The 16,046-nt window shown below is 36.4% G+C and overlaps 1 protein-coding gene across 1 annotated transcript in view; it reads right to left on the bottom strand.

Annotated features, from left to right (window-relative positions):
• Positions 1–16,046, bottom strand: part of EPG5 (ectopic P-granules autophagy protein 5 homolog) — a 187,137-nt gene that overhangs the window by 68,710 nt on the left and 102,381 nt on the right. Inside the window, exons 27-31 of the mRNA XM_044681656.1 lie at positions 13,645–13,807; positions 9,919–10,061; positions 8,291–8,447; positions 6,306–6,500; positions 3,824–4,037 (exon numbers count right to left, since the gene is read on the bottom strand). Coding sequence (XP_044537591.1) covers positions 3,824–4,037; positions 6,306–6,500; positions 8,291–8,447; positions 9,919–10,061; positions 13,645–13,807 — 872 coding nt within the window. The remainder of the gene's footprint in view (positions 1–3,823; positions 4,038–6,305; positions 6,501–8,290; positions 8,448–9,918; positions 10,062–13,644; positions 13,808–16,046) is intronic.

The following is a 16,046-nucleotide window of genomic DNA, read 5'->3' as shown; positions in this document are numbered from 1 at the left end:
CAAAGAATTAGAAATTAAAGGGATATCCATCAATAGAGGAATTGCTGAACAAATGGCGATACATATTAATGATGTAATATTATTGTACTATAAGAAATGATAAACAAGATGACTTCAAAAAAAAGCTGGAAAAGAGAGGTAGAGTCAAGATGGTGGCTTAGATGCAGCAAGAATCTAGACCTCTGAAAACACTTCCATACCATTAAAAAACAAAGTGCTTCAAGAGGACAGAGAACCAAATCTAACAACAGGACAGAGCTAGGGAATCCTCCTACTGGATTCAACTTAAAAAGCATGCAGAAAAAAGCCTGAATTCATGAACTGTCTGGTTCAAGGGAAAGGAAGAAGGACCTTTCCCCCACCTAATGCTGAGTCTCCAGCATTGGCTAGAATCTCTGGGCAGGCAAGGGCTCTAGTATGGAGGGAGTGCCTTGTTGGCACAGCTGTGCCAGGGTCAGGGCTTTGAACACAGGTGGCAGGGAAACAGCTGGAGTAGAAGCTCAGAAGGCACCCTCATCTCAGCCAAAACACTCCATCTTGCTCCCCACTCCCCTTCTTGAGGTTTAGGCTTCAAAGCACATTCAGCTCTGCAGAACAACTCTGCCCTGGCTTAATCTTATCAATAGGACAAATAAGAAGTCTTCAGAGGGCAGAGAAACACCCCCTCCCCTATAGACTGCACTAAGAGTAGCTATAAAAACCTACACCTTCAGCTTTTGCTGCCAGCTTGGGAAAGATCTGACCTCAGGGCTCATTAATACCATCAGCCTAACATAGTCAATCAGCAGAGCAGAGAAAAAGCTCCTTCAGGACAGAATAGCCCAAACCCACAGATACAGCAAAATATAAGTGGAGCAAGATTATAGCCAAATTACAGGGGTGAAAGAAGGAAAAAATATGAGTAAACAACAGAAAAAGAAAAAAGAAATTACAATCGACAGCTCCTTTCCAGGTAATGAACAAAGGGCAAATGAAACAGAAGAGGACCAAGGAACACCAAGCAAAAACACAGAAACTCCAGAGAATTGGACACAGGCTTTGGAAGAACTCAAAATACAATTCAAAAAACAATTAAGAGAGGCTGAAGACAATTGAGAAAAGAACTTAAAAAGCAAAATAAGTCATCTAGAAACAAAAAATAGTGTCTTGAAAGCCAGAATTGACCAGCTTGAAAATGAGGCAAAGAAGGTGAAAGATGACCTAATGAAGAAAATCAGACCAGAAAGAGAAGGATGATCAAAAAGCCAGGGATGAAATTCAGTCTTTAAGAATTAGAATCCAACAACTTGAATCAAATGACTTTACAAGGCAACAAGAATGTATAAAATAAAATCAGAAGAATGAAAAAATTGAGGAAAATAATGAAACACCTCATTGATAAAAACACAGATTTTGAAAACAGATCCAGGAGACAATTTAAGAATTACTGGATTCCAGGAATTGATGCAGAGTGAAAGGAGCAGAACCAGGAGAACCTTATACACGGAGACTGATACACTGTGGCACAATTGAATGAAATGGACTTCTCTACTAGCAGCAATGCAATGACCCAGGACATTTCTGAGGGACTTATGAGAAAGAATGCTATCCACAACCAGAGAAAGAACTGTGGGAGTAGAAACACAGAAGAAAAACAACTGCTTGATCACATGGGTCAATGGGGATGTGATCTGGGATGTAGACTACAAGGGATCACCCTAATGTACATATTTATAGGTCTTGATCAATTATACATGTAAAATCCAGTGGAATTGCTCAATGGCTACAGGAGGGGGGGTGGGAAGAGGGAGAGAAAGAGCATGAATCATGTAACCATGGAAAAATATTCTAAATTAATTAAATTTTTTCAAATAAAAAAGCTAGAAAGCGGAAGGACCTGATGCAGAGTGAAAAAAGCATTACTGGGAGAACATCATACACAATAACAGCATATTAGAAGATGATTATCTGTGTAAATTTGGCTACTTTCAGCAATGTACTGATCTGGGACAATCCTGAAAGACTTATATGGGGGAATGTTATCCACCTCCAGAGAAAGAATTGTTGGAGTTGTATTTCACATCAGTGTATTTATGGTTTTATTTCGGGGTTGTGGTTATGTATGAGTTTACTCTTATAATAATGACCAATATGGACATGTGTTTTGCATGACAATAAAAATAAAATTTAAAAAAGAAGAAACACATCTATAAAAGTAATACCAAGCTCATTTGGGATGGAGGACACTGAAACTGTTGAAAAACAGAAAAAGCTTCAAGTTTGATGCTTCAGCTAGGCTGTTTAAAAGCAATGAAGATGGGGAATGGAAGGTCATATGTGAAGAGCAGCAAGAAATTCAGTTTGGCTGGGCCAGAGTGTAGAAGCAAGAAGAAGTAAGAGAGACAATATTACAACATGAATTATCTATAAAAGTATGTGAATGTGTAATTAACTTGGAAATTTGATGATTTCTAACGTTCCTTAATAGTTTGGTTTTATCTGCAATATTTTTTCAAGGCTGCCTGGGCTGAAGGCAAGGCTACCTGTAGTTAAGAGAAGAATCTCTTGGCAGCCAAAAGGTCACCCGAGGGCTGACTGTTCTCCCATCTAAGGCTTATGGCTAACCTAAGGTTGTGGATGAAAGACTTGCAGGGCAGCTGGGTGGCACAGTGGATTGAGAGGCAGGCCTAGAGACAGGAGGTACTAGGTTCAATCTGACCTAGACACTTCCTAGCTGTGTGACCCTGGGCAAGTCCTTGACCCCCACTGCCTAGCCATTACCACTCTTCTGCCTTCGAATTAATACACAGTAGTGATTCTAAGACAGAAGGTAAGGGTTTAAAAAAAGAATAGTAATACTAATAAGCCAAGAGGGCAATGGGCCCCAAAGGAGAGGCTTCTGGAGCAAACTCTTGCTCTGAAGAGTTAGTTCCTAAGAAGATGGGAGTTTCTTGTTTTCTAGTTTCTCTATCAGTAACTACATTTCTTCGAAGGAGCTGAAACAATTATTAATGAGTCTTTTTCTGAAACTTTAAAATGAAATTAGTTTTTAACTAAGAAGTTAACAAAATTTTTATCTGCCAGTAATACTTTACTGTAAACAGATAGAAATGATGAAAAAATATAAACAAAGAAAGTTGACAGCAACGTATTATCTAAGTTAAGTATAATTCTATTGAAAATGTGAAAAGAAAAGCTAAAAAAAGATATGTGGTCCCCCACTTTTCACATTTTCCCTAGAGTTCATGTTGCTTTAAAAACAATAGCACATACACACAGCATTTTTTATGTTTCAGTGTTCTTCTGTTATTACAAGTCAAAAGATTTTACACAAACTCACTGATTTTTTTTTTAAACTTTGGATTCCTAAAGAACTGAACCACACAAAATTTACAGTCTCAAACTTGTCTCCCTTTACTATAGAATTGAAAAGTATATGTTGCCCTCTCCCTAGACCCCAAATAGCCAGTATATGTGGGGAAAGTGAATATCATTTAAAACATTATTAAAATTTTAACCCAGTGAATTCTCAAAGGAAGTTTTCACTCTTCCTTTTCCTCTAACTCTTATTAAAAGTTTTGAGAGAAATGGGAATTTCATGGTACTCTTTTTTTGCCAAGTATCAATAATTTTATGAACGAATTTTTCCATAAATTCAATTTGACAATAATAGGTATAAAAAGACAAATAAAGCAATCCCTAGCTTTGAAGAACTTGCATTCTCCTGAAGGAGAAACAAGAAATTAATAAAAATGATAAAATAGCTCTTCATTCTTACTTGAGAAAGTAATATGTTGACTGAGGTAAACTGATAACATTAGAATCAAGAACTAAATATACTTACTTTGCATGAGCAGTCTTAGAATGTCACTGTACTGGTCAGGGAACTGGTACAGAAGGAGATAAGTCCAGTGTTTACAGAATATATTGAATGACATCAAAATGTCTTCATCCGGTTCAAGGCCCCAGGCAGTAAGTGCCAAATGAATGGACTCCAAGAGCCTGGTACGATCAGACAGAGGAGGTTTAGTGGAGTTTAACCATTGCTTAAGATCGAACTAAAAAGAAAAAAAAAATAGGAAGGAGTGTTTATTTACAATAGAAAACTCACAGGAGTAGCAAAAGGGGTGGGGATAGTTCTGTTCACATGTAATTCAAAAGTCAATATACTTAATGATAACAGTATTTGTTTACAAAATCTATGTTGGCAGTGTCAAGCAAATTTTCTTTTGGATTGAATTTGACCCTAGTCATTCAATCTCTCAAAAGAGTTCAAAGCCCAAAGATCTCAACATTATCAAGAATGACATAATTCTACCTTATTTTAAAATGTGAACTCCTTAAAGATAGGGATTATTCTGTTTCTTATCTCTGTATCCCCAATCTGCAATATGTCCTGCATACTACATACTTATTAAGTTTGGTAAATTGAATTTGCTGAATATTTTAAATTCTGTTCCTCCTAATCAAAAAATAACAACAAACATCTATCTAGTGCTTTATGGTTTGCAAAGATGCTTAAAAATTATTACCTCATATTGTCCTCACAACAACCCAGAGGGAGATCCTATTATCATTCTTATTGTACTACTACTGCTGCTGCTGCTGCTACTATGAAGAAGAAGGAGGAAGAAGAGGAAGAGGAAGAAGAGGAAGAAGAGGAGGAGGAAGAAGAGGAAGAGGAGGAGAAGGAGGAGGAGGAGGAAGAAGAGGAGGAGGAGGAAGAGGAAGAGGAAGTAGTAGTAGTAGTAGTAGTAGTAGTAGTAGTAGTAGTAGTAGTAGTAGTAGTAGTAGTAGTAGTCAACATTTATAGAGCACTTACTAAATAAATGGCATTGTGCCAAGTACTTTACTATTATCTCATTTGATTCTCACAACACTCCAGGGAGGTAAGTGATATTATTCCCACTTTATGGATGGGCAATCAGAGGATAAGTAACTTTCTCAGGGTCACACAGCTAATAAATGCATAGTGAAACACTGGAACTCAGGTCTTCTGGACTCCAGGTCTAGTACTCTTATCTAGTGATCATTTTGTGACATAAATATCCAAAGACAACTAAAAAAAACAACAACTCTTAGCCTCTACCTATTCCAAGGCAGAAGAGTGGTATGGGCTAGGCACTGGAGGTTAAGTGACTTGCCCAGGGTCACACAACTAGGAAGTGTTTGAGGCCAGATTTGAACCTAGGACCTCCTATCTCTAGGCCTGGCTCTCAATCCACTGAGCTATCCAGCTGCCCTGACAATTTTTTCTTCAAGAGAATGGAAACAAAACTATTTTTCCAAGTGTAAAAAAAGAGAGGAAAGTCAATTCTCTAAGAAGTTTAGGTTTTCATTCTCTATTAACATTTTCCAGGTTTTAGACTAGAGTCAATAGAGCTATTCATATCTCTGTGATCTGCAATCTCCAAATCTTGCTGTTTATTCACAAACTGGTGTAAAGTTGTATTGTGCTATCTTAATGTTGCACACATTGGTGGTCTACATAATTCTTTTTGGACTATGCTAAATACAAGAATATCCATAATCAGATAAATAAAAATATTTTCTGATATGAAAGGAACAATACTACCTAAACTTATGGTAGACAGTTACTTGGTACAGAATGATTAGGGCATTTCTCAGATTACCACCTAAGGTGCTGAATTTTCATCATACAATTCAAAAGTATTGTTACTGCTCTAACAACCCCTAGACACCATATAGGCCAGGGTTCAATTAAGGCATTTTCTCTCCTAAATATTATAAAAACTGAGATCAGTTTCTGGTTCACACTAACATGTTCAAATTCAAAAGTTGCTACAGTTGGACTGCTGGTAGCAAAACATTTACAGATACAGAATTCATTTTCTTGAATCAACAAAACCATTAGCATGGCATGACTGAGTAACTGAATGGAAGCTCTTTCATGAAAAAAAGACAAGAAAAGGGCTGAGTATGCAAAACATGTGACAAATTAAAATTAATGAAGAATTGTTCTTAGTTACTTCAGAATATGTCCCTAAACATATGCCATTGCTATCACTACAAATATTTACAAATCCTTTAAAGTGTGGCATGTCGGCAGTCTTTTTTTAATACTATACGAAATAATCGTGTCCAACATGCCCCCTAGGAACACTAAAGTATTAACTTGAAATAGGATGGAAATGCTTAATGCTTCAAAGATAGTTAAAAATCTGATGGAGACCACTTGGATGATGTTAACACAGTAGAAGATATAGTTTCAGGCAGATCTCTAGTATTCCTTTCTACTTAAAGTTAAGAACAAAACTAAAATATTTACATTACGATCACAATATCTGGATTCAATAATAATTTACCTTGGTTAGCAGCATGAAAATCATATCACTATTATCTTCACTTAGAAACTTCACCACTTTTTCATACAAATTTATGAACTCTTCAGGTGCAGCAATTGGAGTAAAATAAGGAGAAAGAAGAGTACAAAGTCTTCTATTCTTCAAAATTGTCTGGAGCACTCGTTTACACTCTGATTTGGTATCACTGATAAACACCTTAACAAGTCAAAAAGAAGAAGTGTATGAAACAGTTTCTCCATTTTTTTTTTTTGCACCAACTGAGCTCCCAGGGTAGTGAAATGTCTCTAAGTACAACCTCTGGTAGATCCTACCATACTGCAGAGGTTTTGAAGAAAGGTCCAAATTGAGCGTCTGTCACCCAAGAATTGGCCTCATTCCAAGTTCATAGAAGCACATCACCACTCTAAGGAGAGTATTTTCAGAGATACAGAAACTCAAGGAGTTATAAACCTTATTTGGGGGCCAGGGGGAGGGGCAATACTCCATACCAGAAGTGTCAAACTCATGGCCAAGGCCCTCAAAACATGGCTAAAAATCCTAAGGCAACCAAACCAGGTTAAAATGTAATTGAGAAATATCTAACATACATAAATACACAATACATCATAGTTAATGACAATATGTAGCCAGCAGGAATCCACTTATATCAATGTCTGACATCACTGCTATATACTGATAAAAACTATGGATTTTCCAATTATAACAGTGAAGAAAACAATAGATAAAGATTCCTTCTTTAGAAGCTAAAATCATCAGAAATTTCAATAGATATAGTCAACTCCTGATCATTATTAGCACACATAGGAAAGAAAATGATAACTAATCCATACATCTGGTTTGAGACTGCATTCCTATTCCTTTCATCTCTAAATTATGCAAGTATCAGGACACTTTGCAGTGAGCAAGTGCATAGCTGGTCATTCACTAGTTAACAGAGATCCCTGAATTATGAACATGTAGGCTCTCATTCCAGCAATGACAGCAAAAGGGGCTGAAGAGAGAAAGAACATAAAATTCTATATAGGTGATCTACACCCAGTTTTTTTTTAAACTCTTACCTTCTGTCTTAGAATCAATACAGAAGAGTAGTAAGAGTAAGTAATGGAGGTTAAGTGACTTGCCCAGGGTCACACAGCTAAGAAGTGTCTGAGGCCAGATTTGAACCTAGGACCTTCAGATAGTTTTAATAAAATTAACTCTAACCACATATTACTTTAGTGATCCAAACCTAAAATGCTGACATGTATTTATTGTATCTAAAATTCAATACTAACATATACTAGGTTAAAGAAAACATTGTCTACATCTTATGCAATAAAGCTTTTCTGTTTCAGATTTTGGGAAAGTGTACTATGAGTATCTAAAAAGGACTACTTTTAACAATTAGTATGTAACCTTAATGACCTCATCTTTTTCTCAACTATGTTTTAACAAAGAAAAAGGGAAATCCCAAATTTTAAAAATTACAGTTGAAAAATTAATGGTGAAAAAAATGCTATCTATTAACAAAATTCATGGACCTGAATTTGAACATGAATTGAATTCTACAACCTCAATTAGTTTTTTCCTGAACAAAACAATAGCATACTTCCCTTTCTTTTATGACAAACTTCAAATAATGAATTTATAAGTTTTTTCTTTCCCTGGCATGCATGTGTTCTTAAAAATAACAAAGTGAAATTTCTTTAATTTACGATTCTAAAATATTTACAGGAAATCTCAAATATGCAGGGGGAAAAACCTATCCTTATATCTATACTTAAAGGAACTATGAACAATTTTATTATTTGGTAGTGAAATTCAACACAGAAAACTTCATGCAAAAATTCAGAGTAGTATGCTATTGTTTTAAGTTGTATAGAGCTGAAGGATTATCTACTAAATCTTAAGTCAACACAAACTTTACCAATTTGACAAGTACATGGTATCAAACTATAAAAATTCAGTTAATATGAACCCATGAAATACATTTAGATTAAACTTACTTGTCCTAAGATCTCAATGCAGGAGGTAAAGAACTGCCTTGTAGGAGGGTGCCTTTGTGTCTCATCACATACATACTCCACCACTGTAAAGAAGAGGCTAATGCCAACTTTTTGAATACCAGGTGTAGGCTGCAACTTATAAGCATTCACTAAGGCCCTATGGAAAAATGGGAGGAAAAACCATTTATCTATTGATAGAAAAATCACAATGCATAAAAATGTTTCCTTTATGTCCCTTGTATTTTTTTCCTAGCAAAATTTGTGCAGGTAGTCTAAGGATATCTATGCATTCACTCATTCCATGGGAGCAATTACTGACCTACTCCCATTTTCCTGATGGCTTTACATGTCATCACAGTATCTGTGAATTTCTGGTTTTTCTTGAACAAGTTTACAATACAAATTAATTCTAATTAGTCCACTTTTCCTACTCTCAACTGTGCAGTTGAATATTCTATACATAACATATTCATTATTCAACTATATATTAGCTACAAAGTAGGTGATATATAACTTTCATTCTGAATTCTTGAGGTCAGATCCTCTGATGTTCTACTCTAGAGTTCCAAGTATGTATATATAAGAGAAGAAATGAGCTTTAAATTTAAGAATCAAATCCTCCAAATTGCACTGTAAGCAGCTAAAGAATAAAGGGTATGTTTTCCCTAAAAACCCCTGTGTAATCTCAAATTTCTTGGAAGTTTACAAAATGAACTGTCGTTACTCACTTCGCAGTGAGCAAGTGCATAGCTGGTCATTCACTAGTTAGTAGAGATCCCTGAATTATGAACATGTAGGCTCTCATTCCAGTAATGACAGCAAAAGGGGCTGAAGAGGGAAAAAATATAAAATTCTCTATAGATGATCTAAATCCAGATAGTTTTTTTAAACCCTTACCTTCTGTCTTAGACAGAAGAGTAGTAAGAGCAAGGCAATGGGGGTTAAGTGACTTGCCCAGAGTCACAAAGCTAAGAAGTGTCTGAGGCCAGATTTGAACCTAGGACAACCTTGGAGTTGTAAAGTGACAGCTGGGAGCAGCAACCCACTCCTCTTCTGGGTCATTCCCTGGTTTTTTGCTGCTGCCAGCTCCAGGAGGAAAAAGAACTCTGTGTAAAGCAAGGGTTCAAGAATGAGGTTTTTTTCCCCCATAATTGATGGGCAAAAGAAAAATATGACTGAGGGAAGCAGAAGTGGAAAGAAGGTTGGATTTACAGTCAAAAGATCTGAGTTTGTATCTCTGCCTTGCTACTCACTATCTCTGTGATCCTGAGCAAGGCATTTAGCTTCTCAAGCTCTTGATTTCCTCACCAGTAAAATAAGGTTGTACTTAGTGACCTCTAAAGTCCCTTTCTAACTCTTAATTTAGAATCCTTGAATTATTCTATCAACCAAAGGGTACCTGTCAGAATTCCCTGATATAAACATTGTTTATAGCATATGCAAGTGGTCTGAAATTTATAAGGTACTCTGAAAATATAAGGGGAAAATACTGCAAATGTCCCAACTGAAAATGTTGATTAAGGTTAGGTGCTACTATGCATTAATGCAATGTCATATTCAAAAATAAATTAATTCACATTTAGCCATATTCCTCTGGGAAGCAGACCTAGAAATGACTTAAAACTTACGTAATCAAGTTTTCAGCATGCACAGCTGCTTCCACAATACTCTGTGATGGTGGCTTGGAAGCTTCTGCTTGTAACTGCTTCACTTCTTTCAGTAAAACATTAAGTTGTTGGCTAATAGCTTCGTTCTTATGCTTACCTTCAAACTAACAAAAATTTTAGTGACTTCAAAAACAATGACATCATAGAAACTTTTCTCAAGACTTTCTTTATACCAAGTATTATACTAAAAACACAATGGATTCATAGGCTCACTATGCCAAAGAAAATAATATTTAAATGGTTATAACATTATAATGAAATATCATTTTTTAAAAAATTTTACCAATTACATGTAATAAATTTCCACACAAGTTTTCCTAAGTTATATGACTGAACTTATCTCCTTCCTTCCCTTCCCTCCCCTTCACAGTGCTGGCAGATGATTCAATCTAGGTTATACATGTATTATCATATAAAACATAATTCCAAAGTATTCATTTTTTGTGAATAAGTAGTCTTATTAAACCAAAACTCCATATATACCCAAATAAGTGAAAAATCATATGCTTTCATCTGTAGTCTGACTCCAACATTTCTTTCTCTGGAGGTGGATAGCATTTTTTGTCATAAGTCCCTCAGAATTGTCCTGGATTAATTACTGATAGTAGGTAAGTCTTTCACATTTCATCATTCCACAATATTGCTGTTACTGTGTACAATGTTTTCTTTGTTCTTATTTCACTGCATCAGTCCATAAAGGTCTTTCCAGTTCTTTCTGAAAATATCCTGTTCACCACTCCTTACAGCATAATAGTATTCCATCTCCATCAAATACCATAATTTGTTCAGTCATTCCCCAATTCAGGGACATCCCTTCAATTTCCAATTCTTTGCCACCACAAAAAGAACAGCTATAAATATATCTGTACAAAGTAGGTCCTTTCCCATTTTTTTAGTCTCGTTGGGATACAGACCTACTACTGATATTACTGGATCAAAAGGAATGAACAGTTTTATAGCCCTTTGGGCACAATTCCAAATTGCCCTCCAGAATGGTTGGATCAGTTTACAACTCCACCAGCAATGCTGTCCCAATTTTACTACATTCCCTCCAACATTTATCATTTTCCTTCACTGACACAGTGGCCAATCTGATAGGTGGAAACATTCATTTCTTAAAATGAAAAGGATAGGGGAAAAGTTTACCAAAAAGATTATTCAAGAAGGCATGTTTAAAGGACTTAAGGAATATGATTTATTTTTCACTAAAAGGCCAAATTTATCCTATGATAATTATTTAATGTTCTGATAATACCACCCTGAATTCATTTATTCGTGTTTCAATGTCTGTCAATAATGCTTTCCAGATTAGCCCATAAACCTTATCACCTTCAACCTCTAAATCATTCAGTCTTCTTTTTCCAAAAAATTAACACCTCTCATTTCCCACCAAAAAGGAAAAGATAAAATGTGACCTAAAAAGTTGGGGAAATTTTCAAGAAGTATATAGGGGGGCAGCTGGGTAGCTCAGTGGATTGAGAGTCAGGAGATGGGAGGACCTAGGTTCAAACCCGGCCTCAGCCACTTCCCAGCTGTGTGACCCTGGGCAAGTCACTTGACCCCCATTGCCCACCCTTACCACTCTTCCACCTATGAGCCAATACACAGAAGTTAAGGGTTTAAAAAAAAAAAAAGAAGTATACAGGACCAGGACTGCACTCTAAATGTTAGAAGGGGAATGACAAGGGTAGAGAGTCAAGTAATGGAGTTTGTATTTAATACTACAGATGTGTTGAAAGACAAAGACTATATAAAAGAACTATAAAGGTAGGAAAACAGCAGATCATAAAGGATATTAAAAGTCAAACAGAAGATTTTTAATTTGATCCTCATAGTAATAAGGAACCCCAATGGTCAGCAACCTTTTTGGCTGTGAGAGCCATAAATGCCTGCAGGAGGAGGATGGAGGTGAAAGGCACTGGAATATGGGGCATGGGCTGAAGGGCCCCCTGGGGCACATCCTGGGACTCTGCCTGGACTGGCTGGTCCAGAGGTGGAGCCAGATATGGTCATACGTTGCCCTATGGGGATCAGGCATGACAATGGCAAGCAATTTAACAAAAAATTATGGGATATTTAAGTTTTAGCTCTTTTTTGTTTTTTTCACTGAACAAGTCAACCCATAATTACAAGAAATTTTAGACAATAGAACAAAGGAAGGACTGGAATCATTTACAACCACCAAAAAATTGGGAAAACTAGGAAGAATATCTTAAGAAGTAATTCTAAAATGGTGCAAAGGGAACTAGAAGTTCATTTCCATATCTAAATTGTAAATGCAAACCAACCCTTCGCATGACAGTAAATCAAACACTGCATCACAGTACAGGAATGCAACAAAAGGCATTCTGCCACAAAGTAATCTGTTTCCTTAAGGAAAGTCACTGAATCATCAGGAGCTTATGTTAGGAAAGGAGATCAAAGTCCACTTTCCCATGAAATGTGTTCAGCTTTTCTCAGTCCAAAATAAACGATATGCATTCATAGAAAGCTGGAAATTTCCAAGGCTCTCTTTGCCACAAGAATAATTAACAAACTAATTTTAAAACTCAATGAGAATTATAAAACAAACTCTTCAATGATCAATGATCAATGATCTTTTAAATATTTTCAAAATATAAACTACATAAAGGTTCTTAAGCAAGTAAAGAAATCTCAAAGTTTATAAGGAGTCGTCCAACCAAGTCCAGGACTGTTAAGATTTCTATACTAAAAGAAAAAGATGAAAAATGTGTACATATATTGTACAAACTAAAGCATGGATCTGAACTCACAGTTCACTGAGTTAGTCCAATAGCATATAAACACATATGTTAGCTAATTTTCAGATTTAATGAAAGGAAAATCTGACTGGATCACATCTGAAAGCTACACAATGATTTAATTCCAATACTCTCACTGTCACAAAAACTTAATCTTTTAAACAATGATTTCCTAATGAAGCTATAAATGGCTGCTCTCTTCAAAAGCCTTCAACTCAAGAAACTATTGAGTATTTTAGAGTCATTGACACTTTTATCCCAAATTCCGCCTAGAATCTGTCATTCTAGTTTGGGAAGATGATTCTGAGAGGCAAGTCATATTTCTAATTCAAAAATCCTTTCACTCACATTTCTAATACAACTTGCAACTCACTACTAGATCCTACATTGCTTCAATGTTTAAATTCATTATTTACATGTCTAACTTTTCTGCTTACACATTTTCAGTGACTCTTTTATCCTTCAGCCTAGAATTCAATGTTTTCTACAATTCAGAGCCAAACTAGCTTTCCAATTTTATCTATAGCTTTTCTCCTAAATAAAGTCCAATCAGCCTGGCCTACTCACTAGTCACTGAACTTTAAAGAGTTATGTTTTTACCTCTATATCTTAGTTCATTACCTTCTTGTCCAGTTAGCCAAGTTATTATTAGTTTCCAAATCTTTCAAAGTCCAATTTATGTTCCACCTTTCCCATGAAATTTTCTCTAAGTACTATAACTTCTTTCTCTGAACTCTCATACTACATAATGTTTGTAGCTCTTGTATATGACATTTAAGCAACAAAAGGCTAGGTGATTAATTTCGTGTCTTCCTAAAATTTGACTAATATTTTTCAGTTTTATTCCTCTGCATTCCCCATAGTACTAGGTACATCATAGACAATGAGCAAATATCTGTCAGATGAATAAAATAAAACTAGTTACCTGAACTGTGACAACAGCTGCTCCCTGGCACTTCCTGCTGCTGCTACCCCGACACTCCAAATGCAGTGTGATCTGCTCTTCTCGATTAACATACTGTTTGGGAATTGCATCCAACAGCTCACTATCCAGAGCAACTTGCTGGGACTCCCGAAGGGTTGCAGTTCTGAAAAATATCATCAGTACATGGAATAAAGCACTAGAAAAAATGTACTCTAAAGGCAAATGTTGAGCCCCAAGACCTCCCTGGGACCACTAAGAAGGGCACTGTCATGGCAGTATAGTCAGTAGTACAGACATGGCTTCCAACAACTTCTTAATCAAGTGTTAAAGGAATTTGCACCAGGGTGGACAGGGATTCCCAATAACAATCTCTGTCTTTTTTTTCCAAAACAAGAAAGGTCTGAAAGTACCATAGTGCAGGTAAAATAGGAACTTTATAATAGGCTCTGCTTCATTCACAAAAAGAAGGAATTCCCACCAAGGTGGGACTAAACCCTAAAGGCCACTATCCACAAAGCTCTACATCATGTGAACCATAGGAAGAAACTGTAGCCATTCCAGGATTTTTATAAACTAGAAGTAAAGCTGACTTTCAAAGTCATTATGTCCTAGTTAAGACCTGGTGGAAGGAGAGAGCTAAGAAGGGAACAACAGCTATAAGTAAAGCTGCATGAAACCAACATGTCAATGACTACAATGGGTATTGTATTTGGATTTATAATGTGAAATATCTGTTGAGACTTCAAGAAAGAGATCTTAAATGCCAATGATTTCTCAGTCATTACCTGCCTGCATTGACATATCATAAACCTTAAAGCTAACACTATAAAAGGGTCAATTAACATTCCTTTAATAATGTTTATGTCAGAATAAAACTATTTTAAACTCTGAATGTTATAAGAGACCTTAGATGCCATCTAGTTCGATCTCTATCCTGATGCAGGCATCTCCCTTTTATGATAAATGATCATTCACCTTATGCATGGCATGTCTACTTCCAGTGACCAAAAACTCACAATCTCATAAGGCTACAAACATTCTATTTCTGGAGAGTTCCAATCATTGTACAACTTTAAAAAATCATCAAATTTGCAGGCACCAAAAAGTTCAGGTGGATTAAAGCCCTATACTGAAGTTAAACTACAATTCATGTCAAAAACATTAATGAATTTTGCTTAACAACAAGTTTGACATGAAATCAAAGTAGTGATGGCTGTCAAAAGAGTCAGTTTGATATGGAATAGTTCGCTAAAATTATAGCTGAAATCTGTCTATAACTCTCATTCATTGGTACTGAAATAGTGCCTAAAGCTACATAAAATTAGTGTAATGCTTTTTCACATGGCACTTATTAGTTTTGAGATGAGACCATAAGCAAATCATTTCATCTCTCATCAGTTCCTATGAGTTTCATTAACATCTCTATGCCAATGACCCCAGATTTATGTACACTTACATCTCTCCTGAATTCCAATTCACTAATTGCCCAATGGACATTTTCAAGTAGTTGTTCTGTAGACATATCAAACTCAACACATCCAAAATGTAAGTCATTTTCTACCTATCCAGAAAACTAGAAAAAGTGTGGGGGAGGGAGAAAAGGGGGGGGGGGGGGAATCCCCTCCCATTCCCTTTAGCACAAAATACAAATTCCTCAGTCTGGCAATTAAAGTCTTTACAACCTGGGGAAGGGCCAACACAGAACCCAGAGTGGCTATGAGGGGAGGTATCCACTGCTCCCACCCTGAAAATTCTTCAAAGTACAGTTACAGAACCACTTCCTACAGGATAGATACCTTTCCTGAGCCTTTCTAGTGCATCCCCAACAAAAAAAATATTATATTTACTCCTTGAAGGTAGGGAATTGTCTTTTCATCCCAAGCATGTAGTAAAGTGACTAGCACATTAAAAAAGTTACTTAATAGCTCAGCTCTAGGTTAGTGGCCTGAGAACTAAGACTGTGAAGAGAAGGAGGCACAGGACTTAAGATTTTTTTCAACAAAAAAGTCAACAGTATAGCAACTTATGAAGATGGGATTAACTCTCCCCTTGTCTATTTTTAGCTAATCAAATCAAGAACTTAAAGTACCCCTACTTACCATTAACTATGAGAGTTCACAAGTCACTTACTGGAGTGACAACCCCAAAGGCCACTGCCTCCCACCTTGGACAGTGCTAGGCAAACTGAAAGACTGCCATGGTTTCTTTGAAGAAGGAATGGCAGGAAGTGACTAGAAGTGATGTAGAAAAAAGGGGTATAAAAAGAGACCAACATGATCTACCATTGCATTCCCTTCCTGGAGTTTGGAGAGATTGGTTCTGGAGATTCCTTTCCTGGCTTGAAGGAGACCTTTTCCCTGGATCCTGCATTGCAGTGCTGGCTGAGTGACTGAGATTCCTGC

Source organism: Gracilinanus agilis, chromosome 1, assembly GCF_016433145.1.
Source record: "Gracilinanus agilis isolate LMUSP501 chromosome 1, AgileGrace, whole genome shotgun sequence".
Classification (NCBI taxonomy): Eukaryota; Metazoa; Chordata; class Mammalia; order Didelphimorphia; family Didelphidae; genus Gracilinanus; species Gracilinanus agilis.
This window is presented reverse-complemented; position numbering and strand designations above follow the sequence as displayed.